The sequence below is a fragment of the Haliotis rubra genome, unplaced genomic scaffold (assembly GCF_003918875.1).
Source record: "Haliotis rubra isolate DU_JTF1 unplaced genomic scaffold, ASM391887v1 Scf504, whole genome shotgun sequence".
Lineage (NCBI taxonomy): Eukaryota > Metazoa > Mollusca > Gastropoda > Lepetellida > Haliotidae > Haliotis > Haliotis rubra.
Window position 1 is genome coordinate 19,905 of NW_025767196.1, and position 23,435 is coordinate 43,339.

Here is a 23,435-nt window from a genome sequence, read left to right on the forward strand (position 1 = left end):
AAAGAAGTCTTATTTGAGCCTGCATCAGACAATCTAGTGATTGACATTATGAACATCAATCTATGCATTTGGAATAAGATGACATGCATTAACAAAGTCTGTGAGTGAGGGAGTTTAGTTTTACACCGCACTCAGAAATATTCCAACTATATGGCGGTGGTCTGTAAATAATTGAGTCTGGTCCAGACAATCCAGTGATCAACAGCATGAGCATCGATCGGAGCAGTTGGGAACCAATGACATGTTTCAACCAAGCTAGCGAGCCTGACAACCCGATCCTGTTAGTCGCCTCTTACGACAAGCATAGGTTACTGAAGGTTCATTCTAACACGGACCTTCACAGGTTCAAAGTCTGTGAGAGTTACCATATGATCCCATTAATCTCCTCTTATATCACTGACCAGATTTGAATACAATCAATACTTAATCAAGACTAGATGAATTCTGAAGCCTACAGACAGAAATCTGTGGTGTGGTGGATTATGGTGAAAGAAGATCTGCAATTCCACTCACTAGCAGCAAATGGGAACTTAACAAGAAGATCAATGTGTCCTTGTCATACCTCTAATATTAAATTTAGGGACACAGGGACCAGATTCAAATACTAATGGAACCAATAAACACAAGGTTAAGATTAGAAATTTTATGCATCATTCCTCTCACTGCTGGAATCATGGAGTACTCAAGGCCTATTTTCCATCAGAATCCATCAATACCCAATTTATTTTGTTGCTAGTAACTTTAATTGCCCATGGGACAATTGATCTCTCTTTACCTGTAGAGCTTTTTTAACCTATGAGAGATATGATAAGTGTCTCAGTTCAGATGTATGAGATTCTGTGTAGGAAACACGATGTGACAAGTGCTTCTTTATAATCATCACCTCTCTTTATGTCCCTCTCTTTCTTACAAGTAAGCCCATGGAGGGCCAAACCTGCCTTATTAAGAGGACTAAATGGAGGACCATACGCAGCTTACAGAGAGGATCCATGGGAGGTCAATGCCCATGTTATGGAGAGTACCAACTGCAGTCAGTCAGTCAGTTTAATTTTACCCCCTTTCAGCAATATTCCAGCTAGGGACACCAGAAATGGGCTTCACACATTGTGCCCATGTGGGAAATCGAACCCCAGTCTTTGGCGTGACAAGCGAAAGCTTTAACCACTAAGCTACCCCACGGCCAAGTACCAATTTCAGGTCTATGGCCATCAAATAAAGGGGACCCACTGCAGGAGTACGACCGTCTAATAAAGGGCCGCTGGAGGAGGGTGAGCGAGTATGATTTTGTGCCGCGTTTATCAATATTCCAGCAATATCACGGTGGGGGCGACAGAAATGGGCTTTACACATTGTACCCATGTGGGGAATCAAACCCTGGTCTTAGCGTCTCGAGCAAACATTTGAACTTCTAAGCTACCCCCACAGCCTTGAGGGCATTTGTACTAGGAGTTGCTCCTTAAAACATGAAACCATATCCTACACATACAACTAAATCAAATTGATCATATCTGCTATACGTCGTTTCTTATTACCTCTCTTGATTGGCTACTGGTGTGGACATTTTGGCAACAGTTGAGGACATGGACTTGTTGGAATCAACCACCTCTGCAAAATTATACAGGAATTATTGAGTTAGTGACTGAAGATGATTTTATGGCACACTAAACAATACTTCTGCAACACCACAACAGGGTTGCCAAAAATGGCTTCCACATATTCTTCCCGGGGAAAGAACTGATCCTGGGCCTTTATAACAAGGAGTGAGTGAGTGAGTGAGTTTAGTTTTACGCCGCACTCAGCAATATTCCAGCTATATGGTGGCGGTCTGTAAATAATCGAGTCTGGACCAGACGATCCAGTGATCAGATGAGCATCGACCTATGCCATTGGCATATGATGACATGTGTCAACCAAGTCAGCGAGCCTGACCACCCAATCATGTTAGGCACTTCTTATGGGTTCCTGAAGATCAATTCTAACCTGGTTCTTCATGGGTCATAAAAAGGAGTAATTATGAAGACAGTTAGGTTAAACATCCTCCAACCAGTGGCTGATAGGACATGTCAACACACAGTCAGCCACATACTTTCAATTAGACAACTGCTGAAAATTAGACTTCAGTGATTGTCAAATGAAAATTTCAAATTTTACATGAAACAATATACAAAATAATCAGAGGCAGACCAAAAGCTGGGCTTACTTTCTCCCTCTGACTCTAGCTGCCCTACAAATGTGTCCACATCCTTCTTCTTAGTGCTCAGCTTGAGTGCCTTGCTTGGACCGGCAGGTTTGCTGGAGGACAAGAAAGGGGACATGTTACAGAGAATACATGACGAGGATCAACAGTTGGATCAGCATGCATCCATTGGAAGTTACCTGTCATATCTTTCACATCAGTAGTGTACCACAGAGACAATATTTAGAAAATGACAACGCTGAGAAACCATACGCCCCATGGATATTGTTGGTTGTTTGTCGCAACATCCCAGCTATATGGCAGCAGTCTGTAAATATTCCAGTCTGGACCTGTGATCAACATCATCAGCATCAATCTACTCAATTGTATACGATGACATGTGTCAACCAAGTCAATGAGTCAGACCATACGATTCTGTTAGTCACCTCTTACAACAAGCATGGGTTGCTGAAGATCAATTGTAACATGGATCTCCACGGGTTCAATAGGGATATGGAAATCATGGTGAAATAGCACCTTGCTCTGGGGTGTAAATACATCACACCTTATTAGTCGCCTTTATGAACAAGCTGACACGACGCAGCTGAGTTACTGACTAACCTTGGTTGAGAGTATGAAGATTTGACAGGTTCCACAGGTGTCGGTTCAAATACTGTGTCTGATCTGTAAGAATTGCTGCCGAATCCCCCAGAGCCACTGAAGCCTGAACGAGAGCCCTTGGCCATATCTCGCTGCCTCTGTTGTATTTCCTTGGCTTTCTTCCTCATTTGGTCCCGAGCTTCACGCTCTTGGGTCTGAAACATGGCAGAGTCAAATTGGAATACATGTTGGCACAAAATAATCTAATCTGACAAAATTCTTTTTTCGGGGAGCATTGAGCTCGAGTTATGATGTTGCTGCAATATTTTAGTCTCCAGTAAATGATCAAGTCTGGACCATTCATACAACAGAATGAGCAACAATCTTGAGTCAGTGAGGTTCCATAGCACTATCAGTATTAGCCAGTCATCGTTACCATCAATCTCAGTTTAAACAGTTTATAGTGGCTGCAGACCTGGTCTAACCGGGAAAACAAATCAATCTAAAATTTGTCAAGAACTATAATCTGGACTGTAGGTCTCCAACCACATCACTAGGCATTGTGGGGAGTGATTATGATTTTACACAGGTCTTAGCAGTACTGCAGCAAGATCATCCCAATGGACACAAGAACTGAAAGCTAGACGAGCAAAGACCTCAACCAACCATAAGGCTCCACCAGATTGGTGTTGTATTGCACACTAATAGGTGCAGCTTGGTCAAGAATATTGTTTCAATCCTTCTTCAAAATTCAATCAATACACAACATGAACATAAATGCGACAGTATTTGAATGTGTGTGAGTGTGTTTAGTTTTACGCCACTTGAAGCAATATTCCAGCAATATCACAGCAGGGGACACCAAAAATGAGCTTCACACAGTGTACCCATGTGGGGAATCGAACCCTGGTCTTCGACATGACGAGGGGACGCTTTATCTATAAGGCTCCTGCACCGCCCCCAGACAGTATTTGAAGTTGAACTACAAATGGGATAAAACTGCAACTCTTTTTTCTCTGTGTTCCCTGTTGTTCTGGAGGCCTCAGCCCCAGTCCAGTGCAGGTTGGTTGGTTTGTTGTTTAACGCCGCACTAAATATTATTTTAGCTATACAGCAACAGTCTGTAAATAATTGAGTCTGGACCAGACAACCCAGTGATCAACAGAATGAGCATTGGTTTCTTCTTTAATGCCACACTCCAATATTCCAGCTATACGGCAGCGGTCTGTAAATAACGTAATTGGCAAACGATGACATGTGTCAACCAAGTCAGTGAGCCTGACCACCCGATCCCATTAGTTGCATTTTATGACAAGTATGGCTTGCTCAAGACCAATTCTAACCTGCATCTTCACGGGTATCCTGTGCAGGCAATCAAGGGAGACAACTCACCTGTCTGACAGCCTGGAACACCTTCTCTTCATGGGAGTCCATCTCTGTGAATGTGCGTATTTGAGCAAGGTTGACATTCTCTCTGTAGCCAAGGGCAACAATCTCATCAAAGGCAAAAATCAGTGAGAATGACTGGTCGACTATTTCTGACTCCTCCATGTTGCGACAGTACTCAGGTATCTAAATGAAAGGAATGAAGCTGTAACAGTGGCTCACAGAGGACATGTCGATCGGAGCTGCAGAAAGTTTACATGTCTGCACACACCCATACATAGACATGGTGCTCAGAAACCTTTGAACAATCAGGTTGAAAGTGTGTATGAATGAGCTGGGCTCTAAATCTGCTTAAATAGTATGGCAAGGCACAACAGTGGGAAGAGATCCCGAAGTGATGCAGGTATCAGACATTTACCAACTGTCGTGAAAACCACAAAACAGCATTTGAATCAACTATCATAGGTTTCTGGCATGCCCAAGGGATATAACTCTGCATGGGAATGGAGTAGTGTTGGTCCGATTAATTGAAATAATCGAAGATTGGTCGTAGTGACTAAACGACCAAGCAATCGATCATAATTTTTCATAATCGAACACAACCAATTTTGGAACACTTGTTTTCATTAGCAATATTTTTCACACGGTTTTTTTCTGTTACATTTTGTAAGCACTGCAAGCTCGTTCCAATTCATGATTGAATTTATCTTAAAAGCTCAAAGATATTTATGTTCCTAACATACTAGTCATCCTTTAAAGATGTGAAATTTTGCAAAAAAAGACCCAAAAGAACTACGTGTTTTTCCTTATTTTTATGTGCATTAACAAATTTCATAAATGACGCTAACCAATTATTTTCGATGATTGATCGGTTGTAATGAACCAATCATCAATTATGAGATTTTAACCAATTCCCAACACTAGAATGGAGGAGCCTAATATGGCTGGGACACATGTGCGACTATGATTTTGAACTCAGACTCTGCTGCCTGAGTACTTAGAACATATTTTTAGATTTTAAAAGTCATCTCTTTTCATAATGACTAATGACAAATAAGATACCTACCACTTTAGCAAAGAGACGAAGAGTCTCTAGATCCTCCAGGATGTTGCTGGCCTTGGTGGTGATGAGCAGCATGTACAGTTTCTCTAATGGCTGGTATACATATCTCACACTCTCTGTCTCAACAAATGTATGCTGCTTGCCAGTGTTCATCAACTTGGGGAAAGCAGCAAGTAAACCCTCAATCCGTGATCGAGTCATCTCCACAAACTGTCGGGATATTATGGCTGTGGGGTACAAAGAGCATATATGAAGTCAATGCCTCAAGAAATATAGATTATGACAATACTACAGATATGATTCTGGTGAAACCTAACTACAGCTCCTTGCATATGTCAATCTGTCCAGGTCATCAAGACATTACCGGAGTCCACTTGACTGAGTGACTGATGGAGGTAAAAATTCCTGCTGAAGGACATATGAATGCAGGAACCTAAACAATCACTGTCATCAATGGTCATGATCCTTAGGTCACAAAGACAATTTGGAATCCCTTAATTCAGAAAGCCTGAAAGTTACGTTATGCGTCCACAAAAATCAAGTTCCACGTAGGCCCCGGCAAACAAAGGGACACAACTCTGTGCAGTGTTATATCACCAAGACATTAGATATCCACAAAAATCTAGTGAATAGGCCACCTATGATATAAATCCATCCTGTAGGCCCCAGTGCAAACAAGGGACACAACTCTGTGCAGTGTTACATCACCAAGACATTAGATATCAGCAAAGATTTAAATTTTGAAGATTGAGTTTTTATTCTGATGATGGATTCTATTTTCATCATGGAAAAAACCATTAGTGTAAAAGTCTGCATTACTGTTTTAAGCTAATTGGCTCTAATTTACTGTCTTAGCAGAGCTCAAAAAATCTGACATAATGGTACTCAAGGTGCTAGTAAACAGGTTTATTTTGCTATAAATTTTGGCTAAAAAGTAAAAATTATCTACATGGCTCTAAATTCAACAAGAGTTTCTGAGTGGAGTCAACTTAGTAAGGGACATAATTATATTATTTTTCCTTTTCTTACTCAACTGATTACTTAAGTTAAGTATACATAACTGCAATTCAAACACATATGTCATTGAAGTACATACCTTTCCCTGCCTTATTGCACACAGCGGCAGCCAACAGAACCTGAATATAGCAAAGAAATATGCATACTTATTAAACTTACTACACTGTACATTCTACTTGGCTACAGACTTATTACAAAACATTCTACTCAAAGCTCATAATATGAGCATAAAGTTTCTAAAACAAGCATGCCATTTCCTTTCTTCAAATATCACTTTTCCAAAACGCATCCAGTAGGATGCAGTACTTCAAAGAATCACATTAATTTGATTATGAAATCACATGATTGATACATCTTATTAAATCGAGTTTAACCAATTCTGACTTAGAATACATTATTCCAGAGCATTAGGGTCATAGGGACCATGGGTGCCTCTAAAGGAATATAGCACTTGATTGCCAAGTCATCAGCATTCAATTGTTTATCTGAACATGTGCACGTACATTGGATTATTAATTGTGTACGACATGCCATCTCTCATCACTGTATACAACAGATTCTTATATCGCTGCATGAAACTGTGCATCAGCTGACAATGCAACATTGCTGTTCCTTGACATCACAGCATCAGTCTTGAGACTGCATATCTTGCCATGAATGCAACGTTAGTCATTCTTCTCACAACTAGCCTAAGGACTGTAAAAGTGACGTTTGATTGGTAAGGAGTCAAACCTAAAGATCGTGGAGGGGTGTTTGATCAAAAAGGCGACACAGAACCTGAGTCATATGGTAAAACATGTTAAAAAGGAGTCATTCATTTAACATGACAGAGTTGGGGGTAACCTGCTCTGATCATGCTAATACCATTAACCCAAAGGATTAAAGAGGTACACAAGACGTGTGAAGCATGATCCACTGTCAGCAGCCGTACTTCAAACAAATTCAATAACAAAATCAACACAGCTTAGGAAAACTACTCGATGATTTCTATGAATTTAAGAAACAAATCGAAAATGTCAATATGTCAGTGTTTGATACGTCTTCCTGTTTTGTTGCAAGTGAATGTGGAGAAATAGATTGTCTGTGGAAGCGTTTCAAAACTAAGATCATTTAAATGAACATACACATTCTCTTAATTTTTCTAACACAAAAAAATAATATTAACTTCGACGATTGCCCTGCTATTTTGATCAAATTGATGACATGTCAGTGACAATTACAAGATACAACCGGTAAATAATTCTAATTGTCATCAGAAAACAGCCCACAATGTGTGACACTAACCTGTGTCATTAGACATATAAGCTTCCTGAACGTACACTTACCATGGTTGTAATGCACAAAATATATACTCCTCTATGTAAAGTTGTCTTAACAATCTACCATGTACACGAAGTTGTGATCTATCTTCCACGGGGGCACTTCCAAGATGGTGGTGGCCACGTCGTTCGAGATGTGTTATTGCGCTACCTATAAACAACCTTTGATACATTGTGTAATGCATCAGAATAAACTACATATGGTGGTTGATATGTGTGATAAATATATACAGCATTGCATTCATAAAAGATAAATCTATTTTGGAAATACTATGGGACTATTTTTGTTTGCGTTACGATAGCCACGTCACATAGCCGGAAGTACACGGCGGTGCTATTATTACATGTCAGAAAAATGCCTGAGCAAAATAAGAGAATGTTATCAGCTGGTTATAGTTACAATATATACTATGTTTATTTTGGATTCACAGAAATATAAAACCACTACAATACACATTATTCTTGAACATTTTATTTTAGGCCAATCAAATACTAATATATCCTTTGTGCACATCTGCGAATGGCGGTCTCTGTTGATTTGCTACAAAGAAATCGTCACGAGTAAAGAAGTTATCGTTGACTGTTGTGACCAGCTGAGAAGTAACTAAAACTCTCTACTGAACCACTTATCGTCAGTTTTGAAAAATAGTTGGGTAAGATGAACGGTTTATATCTGCGTTATGAATTACGCATATGATTTTAATAAATTTGACACTGACAGGTGTTTGACAGTGTTGAATCACTTCTAGGAGTGTTCAATGAGTCTGTTGACATTAGACACCCGTGTCTCATCTGGCTTTCTCACCCAGACTCAACAATGCCGACGAGGTCATTGTGACAGAAATATAAAATTGTACAAAGTTAAATTTTAGAATCAAGTTATACGTTACTTAAAAGTTGAACTGTCAACGTTGCCGATATAAGTAGAGACGATATGTCTCAGACTTCACTGAGGTCGCTTGATTGTTTACTGACATTTCTGATTTTACTATTACAATAACATTTCAACAGACCATCAAGGGATCACACTGTTGTTTAAAACTGGTACCTTACTCATGTATCATTCGGACACCAAACAACATCCATTGTTGCTTGATTATCACATGAATAATTGTAAAATATGTCACTAACTCAATTAAAGGCATTTGTATCTTAAACACAAGCCATCACCCCAGTATTAACAATGTCTGTGTGACTCAATGTGCCTATTACAATGCCAGGAGATATGTGATGCCTGAAAACCTGTGATCCAACAATATATATGTTTTCGGACATCCTACACTTTCAGAAGACGATTACTCAAGCTATATAACAAGGATAATGTACATACTCGGACAATCCCCTGCTTTTAAGAGTTAGTGAGATGTATTACAGTTGTTCATGTGTTTAGTTAGTGAACAGTAAATGTTACTTAAGCATATGGGGGCGGTGGGGTAGCCCAGTGGTTAAAGCGTTCGCTCGTCACGGCGAAGGCCCGGGTTCGATTCCCCACATGGGTACAACTTGTGAAGCCCATTTCTGGTGTCCCCCGCCGTGACATTGCTAGAATATTGCTAAAAACGGCGTAAAACCATACTCAGCCAGTCTTAAGCACATGAAACATAATTATATGAAGCAAAGCAACTTTGAAACACCAGGGCTTGTTGGCAGGTCTAATACCCGAGTACAGTTTGGACCCGAAGAAAATCGATCGATATTCCTTCTTCTACGTACATTGCCTCATAACATGACGTTATTGCCACTGAATGTGTATTGAAAATGTATATAATACAGAGATGCCAACCCTTACGCTTTGGGCATAATTATTACGATTTTGATCATTAAATTACGCCATTACACTTAATTTGTGAAAATTATGCTTTTCAACCTGTTTTGCAAAAATCAATAAAGTGGATAAAATTTCACAGGGAATATTTTTCGTAACGCACTAGTGCAGGGGTTCAGATATGGCCTTACACCTACAGGAATCGCTTACTCTTAGCATTGCGCTCATTCAAATTAACTTGTAAGGAATTAAAGTATTTTGTGTCACCTGACCAACAATTTTTGATGTATGGAACTGCATAATGATTGGTCACGTGTATTTCTGTCTAGAATCTTTCCTATTCATGTGAATAAACCTTTTTAACAGTAATTTTTATAAAGTTATCACCTTTCACTATGTAAGTGTTTTAAGTATTACACTTTTTAGGTCCAAATTACACTTTTTGACCTCCAGTATTACACTTAGGCCCAAAATAGGGTTGGCATCTCTGTATAATAGTAAAGCTTTGTTTTTGTGTAGCTCTGAATCAGGAATATCATCTGTCAGCATATTATTATCATAGATGCAATAAACCACAGGAAACAATGTAATTAATTTCAGTGAGGAAGTATTTTGAATTTTGTGTTGTACTGTAGCCATGGCGTGTGTTCTTTATGGTAATAGTTAAATAGTCTCGGGACAGCCTTCATGGTGTTGTGGTTAGACGTCATACCAAAAGACGTTGAAATATGGTACTTGTTGGTCCCTGCCTGGCGCTCTGCATTAATGGGTATAACTAGGACTTGTCGGCTCGTAGTCAGTATAATGTGTCTGTGTGGGGTGTTCATGCTTAACTGCTGCATGGTATCTCAGTGACCTTGCACTATAAAACCAGCTTAAGTCTGGGCTAGTACAAGCAGCCATACACACACATGCACGTCGTCATATGAGCGAAATATTCTTAAGTGCGACGTTAAACCCCATTTCACCTCACCTCACCTTGTCTCGGGGAATAGGTTCAGTGAGTGAAAATTTTGTAATTGTTATAGTTTTTACAGCTGTGGTCAGTGAAGAGAATTCTTCTTCTAAATTGTTTGTAAAGCAGATCCCCAGACAGTATGAAACTGTTTGTTTCCATTGTTTATTTACAAACATTGTATTGGTAAAGTCATTTGAGAGTTAAAGGGAATTCAATTTCATTAGTTTTATTCCAGTTTTTTATAATCCAGCGATAGGATCTACAATTAGTGTTTAGTCGTCCACTTTACTAATGATGTTCTTCATTATTAGCTCCTTATCATAATAAGGTCAGAAACTTGACCTTGTTTCAGAGAATCAGTGAGGCTGTCCCTTTCTCTGCACTCCTCCCCTCTGCACTCCTCCCTCGTAACAAATAGTGAACTGTGTCAATATTTTAATAATAGTTTGTTAAACAACTTTTATATTTTTAGGACATAAATTCTGCAAACAAATCACAGAGTTGGTCTGATATTTTGATTATGATCAGTGTTTCATTGAGTATTATATGTTTATTAGTTTTTGAGTTAGATTGCAATTCATCGGTCCGCTTTTGAGCCAAACGCACTATAAGCATTAGTCTACGCTGCTACATATATCCCAATTTTTGGTCCTCCACCCTGATTTTGCTGAAACAATGTAAAATCTAACAAACTTACTGGCATTGGCAAACAAGGATAAGTTGAGCACCAACCTGACAATTGACACATATTAGCATGTATGAGTTCCGCCACCCGTGAAGATCCGGGGTAGAATAGGTCTTCAGCAACCCATGTGCTTGCCATAAAAGGCGACTATGCTTGTCGTAAGAGGCGACTAACGGGATCGGGTGGTCAGTTTCGCTGACTTGGTTGACACATGTCATCGGTTCCCAATTGCGCAGATCGATGCTCATGCTGTTGATCACTGGATTGTCTGGTCCAGACTCGATTATTTACAGACCGCCGCCATATAGCTGGGATATTGCTGAGTGTGGCGTAAAACTAAACTCACTCACTCACTATGAGTGCCGCCCACTGGTGCTTGTCATTGTTAACGAAGGGACCCCAGGTTATCCGCAATCAAGTGTAGTGCGACTTGCTACATGACGTGAGAGTCTTATGAGCAAGGCGTGTGCAGCTACGCGCGGAATCAGTTTCATTGTCATGTAATGTGCGTGCACTAGCCATCATCTGCTCTACCTTTCACAAACCAAATGGGTTTGCTCATTGCCGTGCACCGCCTACTTCTCGTAAACACATTTTCTGCACCAGTCCAACTATCTGTATCCAACTTGCCTGTACTGATATGAGTGAAATACTAGTAAAGAAAAACAACAGTAGTTAGAACCAGGATAACATGAACTGAAGCTTTACTCACATCTACTATCAGGGCGCAAATGTCAGCTTTTGCCCAGGTGTAATTCCTATGGGTGAGTGAGTGAGTGCTGTTTTACGCCACTTTTAGTATTATCCAGCAATATCGTGGCAGGGGACACCAGAAATACCCGTGTGGGAAATTGAACCCGGATCTTCGGTATGGCGCGCACACGCTTTAACCACTTGATTACCCCACTGCCTCTGTAATTCTTGTAATAGTCATTGCATCTTTCCGTGAACATTCCGTGATATGCTTTGTGTAAATTGTTATTTATGCACTAGTTTCAGAATGCTGTGTTCTTGTCTTCACAGATCGCAGATGTTGAGTACTGCAGGAGGAATGCCCATGTGAGAGGTTTGCTCTGTCAAGGTAGGTGTTGTCCACATGGTTATCTCCCTTGTATTGCTCACTTCAACATGTTCAAGTCACAGTCACCAGTCCTGAAACACATGCAGATGTTCTGTCACCTTGTTTATCTCCCTCGGGACTTCAGTGAGTGCTTTAGCTGCCTTCAAGACTGTAGCATAATCTAAATATGACAATAAGGCACATGTTTTCTAACATGCTGGCTTATGGGGAAATATGTGATAATGGATGGATAAACATGTCGTAGATGGATGGATAAACATGTTGTAGATGGATGGATAAACATGTCGTAGATGGATGGATAAACATGTTGTAGATGGATGGATAAACATGTCTTATATGGATGGGTAAACATGTCCCAGATGGATAGGTAAACATGTACTAGATGGATGGGTAGACATGTCCTAGATGGATGGGTAGACATGTCCTAGATGGATGGGTAAACCCCAGACATGGGTGTCCTAGATGGATATGGTAGACATGTATGGCTAGATGGATGGGTAAACATGTCCTAGATGGATCCAGATGGGGTAAACATGTCCTAGATGGATAGGTAGACATGTACTAGATTGTTTGGTAAACATGTCCTAGATGGATGGGTAGACATGTCCTAAATGGATGGGTACACATGTCCCAGATGGATGGGTAAACATGTCCTAGATGGATGGGTACACGTGTCCCAGATGGATAGGTAAACATGTCCTAGATGGATGGGTAGACATGTCCCAGATGGATGGGTAAACATGTCCTAGATGGATGGGTAAACATGTCCTAGATGGATGGGTAAACATGTCCTAGATGGATGGGTAAACATGTCCTAGATGGATGGGTAAACATGTCCTAGATGGATAGGTAAACATGTAAATGTCTGAGATGGATGAGGTAAACATTCCCTAGATGGATGGTAAGCTTATGTAAGATGGATGGGTAGCCATGTCCCAGATGGATGGGTAAACATGTCCTAGATGGATAGGTAAACATGTCCTAGATGGATGGGTAAACATGGATGGATGGGTAAACATGTCCTAGATGGATAGGTAAACATGTCCTAAATGGATGGGTACACATGTCCCAGATAGATGGGTAAACATGTCCTAGATGGATGGGTAAACATGCCCCAGATGGATGGGTAAACATGTCCTAGATGGATGGGTAGACATGCACCAGATGGATGTCCTAGATAAACATGTCCCAGATGGATGAGAACATGTCCCAGGTAAGCATGTCCTAGATGCATGGGTAAACATGTCCTAGATGGATGGGTAAACATGTCCTAGATGGATGGGTAAACATGTCCTAGATGGATAGCTAAACATGTCCTAGATGGATAGGTAAACATGTCCTAGATGGATGGGTAGACATGCAGATGGATAGGTAGATGTCCTAGATGGATGGGTAAACATGTCCCAGATGGATGGGTAGACATGTCCCAGATGGATGGGTAAACATGTCCTAGATGAAGTAAACATGTCCTAGATGGATGGGTAAACATGTCCTAGATGGATAGGTAAACATGTCCTAGATGGATGGGTAAACATGTCCTAGATGGATGGGTAGACAAGCCCCAGTTGGATAGGTAGACATGTCCTAGATGGATGGGTAAACATGTCCTAGATGGATAGGTAAACATGTCCTAGATGGATGGGTAAACATTAGGGCTGCAACAAATACACTATGTGGCGAATATGATACGTATCATGAATATTGGGTAATGAATACGAATAATTATTTACGAATACAATATTGTGGTTAAGTGATTGATGTACAATTGATTGTGTTAATTTGTCACAGTAATAACCAGTGATCTCATGACACTCAAATTTAGTATGCAATAGTTATAGTTGACAGTACCATGTGTGACCTTGGCAAACTAACATGACTTGCGTTACTGCAAGGCTAGTACATATTCCATTCTTGCATATCTCACTTTCCAAAAGTATACAAGGGTTCAAGTAAAACGTGCTCCCTTAAAAAAGTTGTAAATATTCGTTAATATTCGGTTCTGGTGACCACGAATAACGAATTGAATTCATGAAGGGCTACGGTTAGATTCACCGAATATGCGAGTGAATCATTACAGCCTTAGTAAACATGTCCTAGATGGATAGGTAAACATGTCCTGGATGGATGGATGGATGAAGCAAATTTAATAACTTTTATATTGAAAGATGTCAAGCTTGAGTTAATACATTGATGCTGTAATGTTTTTCTTGAGTGATCCTCTCTTTCTCTCGGTATATTCACTACAACATGAACAAGCATAAGAACCATGGAGAAGAATAGCTCTCCATAGCATGGGATAGTGCAGCATTGCAGAGAATAGTTCGAAAAGTCCGAGAATAGTGCCCATGGCGATGGATAGTGCTCCATGGCGGTGAATACTTCTCAATGTCAGGGGATAGTACCCATGGCCATTTTCTTGTTAAACTGATATGTCAGCTACTTGTCATCGCTTATGTTTTTCACAAAGTTGAGGGGCGATGGGCTGGCCTTCTGGTTAGTGCCAGCTTGTGACGCCTAAGGCCTGGGTAAAATTTGTTTCGGGCAAGTGAACATGAATTTGCTTTCATATGAGTACGTTTTTTTACCCCAAAATAACATTTTTCTTTTTCCTTTAAGTTCAGCTATCTTAAATGGTGAATGAATTCAATTTTGTCAAAGATTTTGTACAAAAGGCAAAGTAAGTAATGTTTATTGTAGTTATATTCCAAGCAAACATTTTGAAATAAAATAAATTAAATTTATATTCATTGTGATGCATGATCTATAGGGAAAGTACAATTTTAGAAGGACGAGTGGAAAGTTCATATTACTTGCCCTATAGGGCGAGTGTAGATTTTCATGCCCTGACATTGTTCAAAGGGACGTTGATCTTTGACTTGCCCTTCCTTGTTCTAATGAGGGCTAATATTTTAGCACTACCAAAATTCTATTTTCCTGAGATAAAACAATACTGGAGATGGGGTTCTTCATAAGAGTCATTTTGATAATCAGATATTCCTTTGCCAAGCTTTGAAAACAGCATGGAGTTACAAAATTTTCTTTTAGAGAAAGCTTTGAAACCTAATTGGACTGATCTTTTCAGAAAGAACTTTTTTTGTCTCCAAGATTTAATCACTGCTAATTAAATACAGACTTGGATATAAACCCCACTTAGTAAAATAATTCAAGTTGGTTGGCAGGCTGGCTAAAGAGAAGTCTTTATCTTTGAAAGCCGTATATGAGCAGGTTATAGTAGTTTATCCTGCACACTTCAACAGACACCTGTATACAGGTACTGGAGCTATCCAAATTAAGCCACAAACATAAACGTCTGCTGTTTATTTGGACACCCAGCCTTTTTGTTGTTTTCAAAGAAAGAGTTTGAGGGTGAGCTGACATATCCTGGCTCAGAGCCAGACAGGAGGTATAATTACTTGCACTTGGTAATCGCTTCATATCAGGTAGTTCATTGGGATGTTAAGTAAAATAGCTTTGAAATGTTTGCCTGAATTTGTTTTGTTTGATGTTTAGACTAGTATAAAACACATGAGGTGAAATGGGCAGGATGGTAGAGCTATTTAAACATGTCAATATATCCTCCATATACAACTAGTGAGTGAGTGAGTTTTACGCCACTTTTAGCAATATTCCAGCAATATCATGGTGGGGGGACACCAGAAATGGGCTTCACACAATGTACCCATGTGGGGAATCAAACCCGGGTCTTCGGCTTGGCGAGCAAACGCCTTAACCACTGGGCTACCCCACCGCCCCAACACATACAACTAAATCACATTGGTCATATCAACTACATGTCTCTTATTACCTCTCTTGATTGGCTACTGGTGTGGACAGTTTGGCAACACTTGAAGACATGGACTTGTTGAAATCAACCACCTCTGCAAAATTATACAGCAATTATTGAGTTAGTGACTGAAGATGATTTTATGGCACATTAAACAATACTCCTGCAGCACCACAACAGGGTTGACAAAAATGGCTTCCACATATTCTTCCCGGGGAAAGAATTGATCCTGGGCCCTAATAACAAGGAGTAATTTTGAAGACAACTAGGTTTAACATCTTTATATGTGTGGCTGATTGGATATGTAGGACAGCCACATACTTTCAATGAGACAACTGCTGAAAATTAGACTTCAATGATTGGCAAAAGAAAATTTCAAATTTTGCATGAAAAAAGTATACAAAAGAATCACAGAGGCAGACCAAAAGCTGGGCTTACTTTCTCCCTCTGACTCTAGCTGCCCTACAAATGTGTCCACATCCTTCTTCTTGGTGCTCAGCTTGAGTGCTTTGCTTGGACCGGCAGGTTTGCTGGAGGACAAGAAAGGGGACATGTTACAGAGAATACATGACGAGGATCAACAGTTTGATCAGGGTGCATCCATTGGAAGTTAGCTGTCATATCTTTCACATCAGTAGTGTACCACAGAGACAATATTTAGAAAATGACAACACTGAGAAATCATACGCCCAATGGATATTGTTGGTTGTTTGTTGCACTCAGCAACATGCCAGCTATATGGCAGCAATCTGTAAATATTCCAGTCTGGACCAGTGATCAACATCATCAGCATCAACACCAATCTACGCAATTTGCATATAACGACAACCAAGTCAACGAGTCTGACCACCCATTCCTTGTACTCGCCTCGGATGACAAGCACAATTGCTGAAGAACAATTTTAACCTGGATCTTCACACCTAGTATCAGGGGACAAACACATTATAACCCACTTGTATTTGTCTGATGATGCTTGTCCAAACTTTAAACTATCCTAGGACAGTATTTCACAAATTGTCAGTCACCATGATGAACAAGTTGACATGATGCAGCTGAGTTACTGACTAACCTTGGTTGAGAGTATGAAGATTTGACAGGCTCTACAGGTGTCGGTTCAGATACTGTGTCTGATCTGTAAGAATTGCTGCCGAATCCCCTAGAGCGACTGAAGCCTGAACGAGAGCTCTTTGCCATATCTCGCTGCCTCTGTTGTATTTCCTTGACTTTCTTCCTCATTTGGTTCCGAGCTTCACGCTCTTGGGTCTGAAACATGGCAGTGTCAAATTGGAATACATGTTGGCACAAAATAATCAAATTCAACAAAATTGTTTTTCGGGGAGCATTGATCTAGAGTTATGATATTGCTGCAATATTTTAGTCAATATAAATGATCAAGCCTGGACCATTCATACAACAGAATTAGCAACAATCTTGAGTCAGTGAGGTTCCATAGCACTATCAGTCATCATTATCATCAATTCCACAGTTTAAACAGTTTATATTGTCTGTGAACCTGGTTTAACCACGAATGAATTTAATATTTGTCAAGAACTGTAATCTAGATCCTAAGTCTCCAACCACATCACCAGGCATTGTGGGGAGTGATTATGATTTTACACAGGTCTTAGCAGTACTGCAGCAAGATCATCCCAATGGACACAAGAACTGAAAGCTAGGCCATCAGGATGACGAGCAAAGACCTCAACCATAAGGCTCCACCAGATTGGTGTTGTATTGCACACTAATAGGTGCAGCTTGGTCAAGAATATTGTTTCAATCCTACAATTTCAATCAATACATAACATGAACATAAATGCGACAGTATTTGACGTGTGGACCTGAACAAATCATGGTGATGTTATCTGGAACTTCAAACTGAAAATGGGATCAAAACTGCAACTATTTTTTTCTCTGTATTCCTTGTAGTTATGAAGAGGCCTCAGCCCCAGTCCAGTGCAGGTTGGTTGGTTTGTTGGTTTGTTGTTTAATGCCACACTCAATAATATTTCAGCTATACAGCAACAGTCTGTAAATAATCAAGTCTGGACCAGACAACCCAGTGATCAACAGCATGAGCATTGATCTATGCAAATAGGAACCGATGACATGTATCAAACAAGTCACCGAGCCTGACCACCCGATCCCATTAGTTGCCTCTTACGACAAGCATGGGCTGCTGAAGACCAATTCTAACATGGATCTTCACGGGTATCCAGTGCAGGTAATCAAAGGAGACAACTCACCTGTCTGACATCCCGGCACACCTTCTCGTCATGGGAGTCCATCTCTGTGAATGTGCGTATTTGAGCAAGGTTGACATTCTCTCTGTAGCCAAGGGCAACAATCTCATCAAAGGCAAAAATCAGTGAGAATGACTGGTCGACTATTTCTGACTCCTCCATGTTGCGACAGTACTCAGGTATCTAAATGAAAGGAACGAAGCTGTAATAGTGGCTCACAGAGGACATGGAACTGGGGACATGTTGATCGGAGCTGCAGAAAGTTTACATGTCTGCACACACCCATACATAGACATGGTGCTCAGAAACCTTTGAACAATCAGGTTGAAAGTGTGTATGAATGAGCTGGGCTCTAAATCTGCTTAAATAGTATGGCAAGGCACAACAGTGGGAGGAGATCCGGAAGTGATGCAGGTATCAGACATTTATTAACTTTCGTGAAAACCACAAAATAGGATTTGAATCAACTATCATAGGTTTCTGGCATGCCCAAGGGATATAACTCTGCATGGGAATGGAGGAGCCTAAGATGGCTGGGACACATGTGCGACTATGATTTTGATCTCAGACTCTGCTGCCTGAGTACTTAGAACATATTTTTAGATTTTAAAAGTCATCTCTGTTCATAATGACTAATGACAAATAAGATACCTACCACTTTAGCAAAGAGACGAAGAGTCTCTAGATCCTCCAGGATATTGCTGGCCTTGGTGGTGATGAGCAGCATGTACAGTTTCTCTAATGGCTGGTATACATATCTCACACTCTCTGTCTCAACAAATGTATGCTGCTTGCCGGTGTTCATCAACTTGGGGAAAGCAGCAAGTAAACCCTCAATCCGTGATCGAGTCATCTCCACAAACTGTCGGGATATTATGGCTGTTGGGTACAAAGAGCATATATGAAGTCAATGCCTCAAGAAATATAGATTAAGACAATACTACAGGTATGATTCTGGTGAAACCTAACTACAGTTCCTTGCATATGTCAATCTGTCCAGGTCATCAAGACATTACCGGGAGTCCACTTGACTGAGTGACTGATGGGGGTAAAAATGATTTCTGAAGGACATATGAATGCAGGAACTTAAACAATCACTGGTCACAAATACAATTTGGGAATCCCTTAATTCAGAATCCCTGAAAGTTCCCCAAGTAAGGTTATGTGTCCACAATTGTTTTGGAATAGACCACCTCCTATGATATACATCCATCCTGTAGGCCCCGGCAAACAAGGGACACAACTCATGTCAATCTGTCCAGATCATCCAAACATCCGCTTGACTGAGTGATTGGGTAAAATAGTTAATTCATTTCTATCACTGTAGTAAATCTATTATTTGTTTTGAATTTAACAGTTTTTTTATTCTTGATGGAGTTTATTTTCAAAGAACAAAATACAGTGTAAATGTTTGCTATTGACACCAATTCACAGTCTTAGCAGAGCTAAAAATCCACATAGTTACAAAGTGCTAGGTAATATTTTGCTGTAATTTAAGTAAACATGATCTACATAGCCTTAAGTTCAATAACAGTTTCTTAGTGGAATAAAGGGACATAATTATTTTTATTTGCCTTTTCCTACTCAACTGATTACTTAAATGAAGTATACATTACTGCAATTCAAACATGACATTGAAGTACATACCTTTCCCTGCCTTATTGCTCACAGCTGCAGCCAAAAGAACCTGAATATAGCAAAGGAACATGCATAATTATTAAACTTATACACTGTACATACCACTTGGCTACAGACTTATTACAAAACATTCTAGTCAAAGCATGTAATATGAGCGTGAAGCCTGCAAACGAACATGCCATTTCCTTTCTTCAAGGGGCGGTGGGGTAGCCTAGTGGTTAAAGTGTTGGCTCGTCACGCCGAAGACCCGGGTTCGATTCCCCAGATGGGCACAATGGAGTTAAGCCCATTTCTGGTGTCCCCCACCGTGATATTGCTGGAATATTGCTAAAAGCGGCGTAAAACTAAACTCAGTCAGTCAGTCGGTCCTTTCTTCAAATATCACTTTTCCTATTGCGTCCAGTAGGATGCAGTACTACAAAGAATCATATAAATTTGACAATGAAATAACATGATTGATACATCCTATTAAATAGAATTTAAACAATTTTGACTCAGGATACATTATTCCAGAGCATTGGGGCCACAGGTGTCTCTAAAGGAATATAGCACTTGACTGCCAAGTCATCAGCATTTGATTGTTTATCTAAACGTGCGTGAACAGAAGGCATTTTCGCTGTGCAACTTCAATAACAAAAATGTACAAATTCTGCAAATTACATTGGATTAATTGTGTATGACATGCCATCTCTCATCACTGTGTACAACAGATTCTTGTATTGCTGCATGAAACGGTGCATCAGCTGACGATACCGTTCTCTTGACGTTGTAGCATCAGTCTATACTGCCATAAAGACAACAATAGTCATTCTTCTTTAAATTTATCTCACGACTAGCATTTAGCACTGTAAAAGTGACGTCTGATTGGTAAGGAGTCCAACCTAAAGTTCGTGGAGGGGTGTTTGATCAAAAAGGAGACCCAGAACCTGAGTCATATGGTTAAACAAGTTAAAAAGGAGTCATTCATTTACAATGACAGAGTTGGGGGTAACCTGCCCTGATCATGCTAATACCATTAACCCATGGATTGAAGAGGTACACAAGATGTGTGAAGCATGATCCACTGTCAACAGCCATACTTCAAACAAATTCAATAACAAAATCACCAAAGTTTAGTAAAACTACTCGATGATTTCGATAATGAATTTAAGAAGCAAACTGAAAATGTCAGTGTCAGTGTTTGATACATCTTCCTGTTTTTGCTGGCAGTGAATGTGGAGAAATAGATTATGGAAGTGTTTCAAAAGTCCATTTAAATGAACATACACTTTCTCTCAATTTTCTTACACAAATAAATAATATTTACTCCGACGATTGCCCTGCTATTTTGATGACATGTCAGTGACAATTACAAGATAAGACCGGTAAATAATTCTAATTGTTGTAAGAAAACAGCCTACAATGTGTGACACTCACCTGTGTCATAAGACATATAAGCAGGGGTGGAAATAACCCATTGCCTGACGTCTGAGTCCAGTGTTTTTTTCTGTCAGGCAAGCAAATTTGTATATCACACTGTACCGGTGTCCAGTTGACTTTCCAATGTTAATTATGTTGTTAATTTAATAAATCAACAAGAAAACAGCTGGTATAGTGGAAAAATTATCAGGGCAAGTGATTTTACATGTGCCACTGTACCAGAGTACACTAGCAATCTTTAGGTTATTTCCACCTCTGATAAGCTTCCTGAAAGTATACTTACCATGGTTGTAGTGCACAAAATATATACTCCTCTTTGTAAGTTGTCTTAACTACACATGCATGTACACGAAGTTGTGATCTATCTTCCACGGTCATCGCTATTTATCATCTGTGGGGGCACTTCCAAGCTGGTGGTGGCCACGTCATAAGAGATGTGTCATTAAGCTACCTATAAACAACCTTTGGATACATTGTGTAATGCATCAGAATAAACTAGATATGGTAGTTGATATGTGTGTCAAATCTATACAGTATGCATTGAGAAGAGATAAATCTATTTTGGAAGTACTTTCGAATGATTTTTGTTTGCTTTACGATAGCCACGTCACATAGCCGGAAGTACACGGCGGTGCTATTATTACATGTCAGAAAAATGTCAGAGCAAAATAAGAGAATGTTATCAGCTCGTTATAGTTACAATATATACTAGAGTTTTTAGGACTTCAGTCCTGCCCTACAACGAAACACATGTAATACATGTGGTCTCACCTTAGGCAAGTGAGTTTGTTCAAAATTGCCTCTGTTCACCCAGCAGGAAATGGGTACCCGGTGGGATAAGTCATGTGACTATAACCTTCTAGCGCCTAATAGGGAGCTTGGGTTATCTGGGGTAATAATAATCAGGGTGTTAGCGCTTTGAGCATTCCCCTTTGTTAGGGGTGGGTATTGCAAGGAATTATTCTTTAACAAAAAATACGTATAATCGAGTTAATGCTTGATTTATAAAGTAAAAACACAACAAAAATCACAGTGCTTGATTAGGCGTTAATAAAAACTTTTAATCATGACAAAATAAAAATGTAAATAACGTTTGGCACAAATGAAACAAGGAAAGGAACAATTTAAAAAACGGAAATATCCGAAGATTTCCGAGTGTTACGAAGTTTTCTGAATGCATGTCAAAATACCGGTTTTCGATCAGCGTATCGCAATACGTATCGTTTTCATGTCTGAACCGGTAAATACAGGTAAACCGGTTATATTGCGCAGCCCTACCCTTTCTGGTGTGGAATATTGCGTGGTATAAGTACCCTCATTAATATTAGTAGTAGTACTAAGTATATTTTGAATTCACAAAAATATAAAACCACTACAATACACATCATTCTTGAACATTTTATTTTAGGCCAATCAAATACTAATATATCCTTTGTGCACATGTGGCGGCCTCTGTTGATTTGCTACAAAGAAATCGTCAGAGTAAAGAAGTTATCGTTGACTGCTATGACCAGCTGAGAAGTAACTTAAACTCTCTACTGAACCACTTATCGTCAGTTTTGAAAATAGTTTGGTGAACGGATTATATCTGCGTTATGAATTACGCATATGATTTTAATAAATTTTGTTTGAGGTGTTTGACAGTGTTGAATCAGTTCTAGGAGTGTTCAATGAGTCTGTTGACATTAGACACCCGTGTCTCATCTGGCTTTCTCACCCAAACTTAACAATCCCGACGAGGTCATTGTGACAGAAGTACAAAGTTAAATTTTAGAGTCAAATTATATGTTACTGATCAGTTGAACTGTCAACGTTGCTGATCCCAGCAGTTAAAGATGATATGTCTCAGAGTGAGTGAGTTTAGTTTTACGCTACATTCGGCAATATTCCAGCTATATGGAGGGGGTCTGTAAAAATGTGAGTCCGGACCAGACAATCCAGTGATCAACAGCATGAGCATCGATGTGCAACTGGGAACCGATGACACATGTCAACCAAGTCTGACCACCCGATCCCTTTAGTCGCCTCATACGACAAGCATGGGTTACTGAAGATCAATTCTAACCATGGGGTCAGTAGGGATATGGAAATATCCCGTTACTTAACAGTTGAACTGTCAACTTTGCCGATACCAGTAGTTAAAGACGATATGTCTCAGACTTCACAGAGGTCGCTTGATTGTTTACTGACATTTCTGATTTTACTATTACAATAACATTTCAACAGATCATCAAGGGATCACAGTGTTTGAGGGTGAGCCGGCATATATCTTGGCTCAGAGCCAGACAGGAGGTATAATTACTT

At 39.8% G+C, this 23,435-nt stretch overlaps 1 protein-coding gene across 1 annotated transcript; it reads right to left on the reverse strand.

Annotated features, from left to right (window-relative positions):
* Nucleotides 1-1,492: 1,492 nt before the first annotated feature.
* On the reverse strand, nt 1,493-21,527 carry LOC124291981 (coatomer subunit delta-like). The gene is made up of 15 exons (XM_046729059.1): nt 21,415-21,527; nt 19,722-19,761; nt 18,730-18,953; nt 18,078-18,257; nt 16,904-17,097; nt 16,273-16,364; nt 15,856-15,928; nt 14,970-15,057; nt 7,568-7,621; nt 6,322-6,361; nt 5,229-5,452; nt 4,169-4,348; nt 2,798-2,991; nt 2,201-2,292; nt 1,493-1,605 (listed from the first exon to the last, which is right to left on the reverse strand). The coding sequence occupies exons 1-15, from the start codon at nt 21,415-21,417 to the stop codon at nt 1,529-1,531; spliced, it is 1,755 nt and encodes a 584-aa protein (XP_046585015.1). The 5' UTR covers nt 21,418-21,527; the 3' UTR covers nt 1,493-1,528.
* Nucleotides 21,528-23,435: the final 1,908 nt, after the last annotated feature.

Bases quoted from the DNA above. Each gene is read 5' to 3' on its own strand.
- LOC124291981 (XM_046729059.1), bottom strand. The intron at 5,453-6,321 runs GTATGTACTTCA...TGTACCCCACAG, and splicing joins GTGCAATAAGGCAGGGAAAG to CCATAATATCCCGACAGTTT. The intron at 4,349-5,228 runs GTAGGTATCTTA...CCTTTCATTTAG, and splicing joins TTCGTCTCTTTGCTAAAGTG to ATACCTGAGTACTGTCGCAA.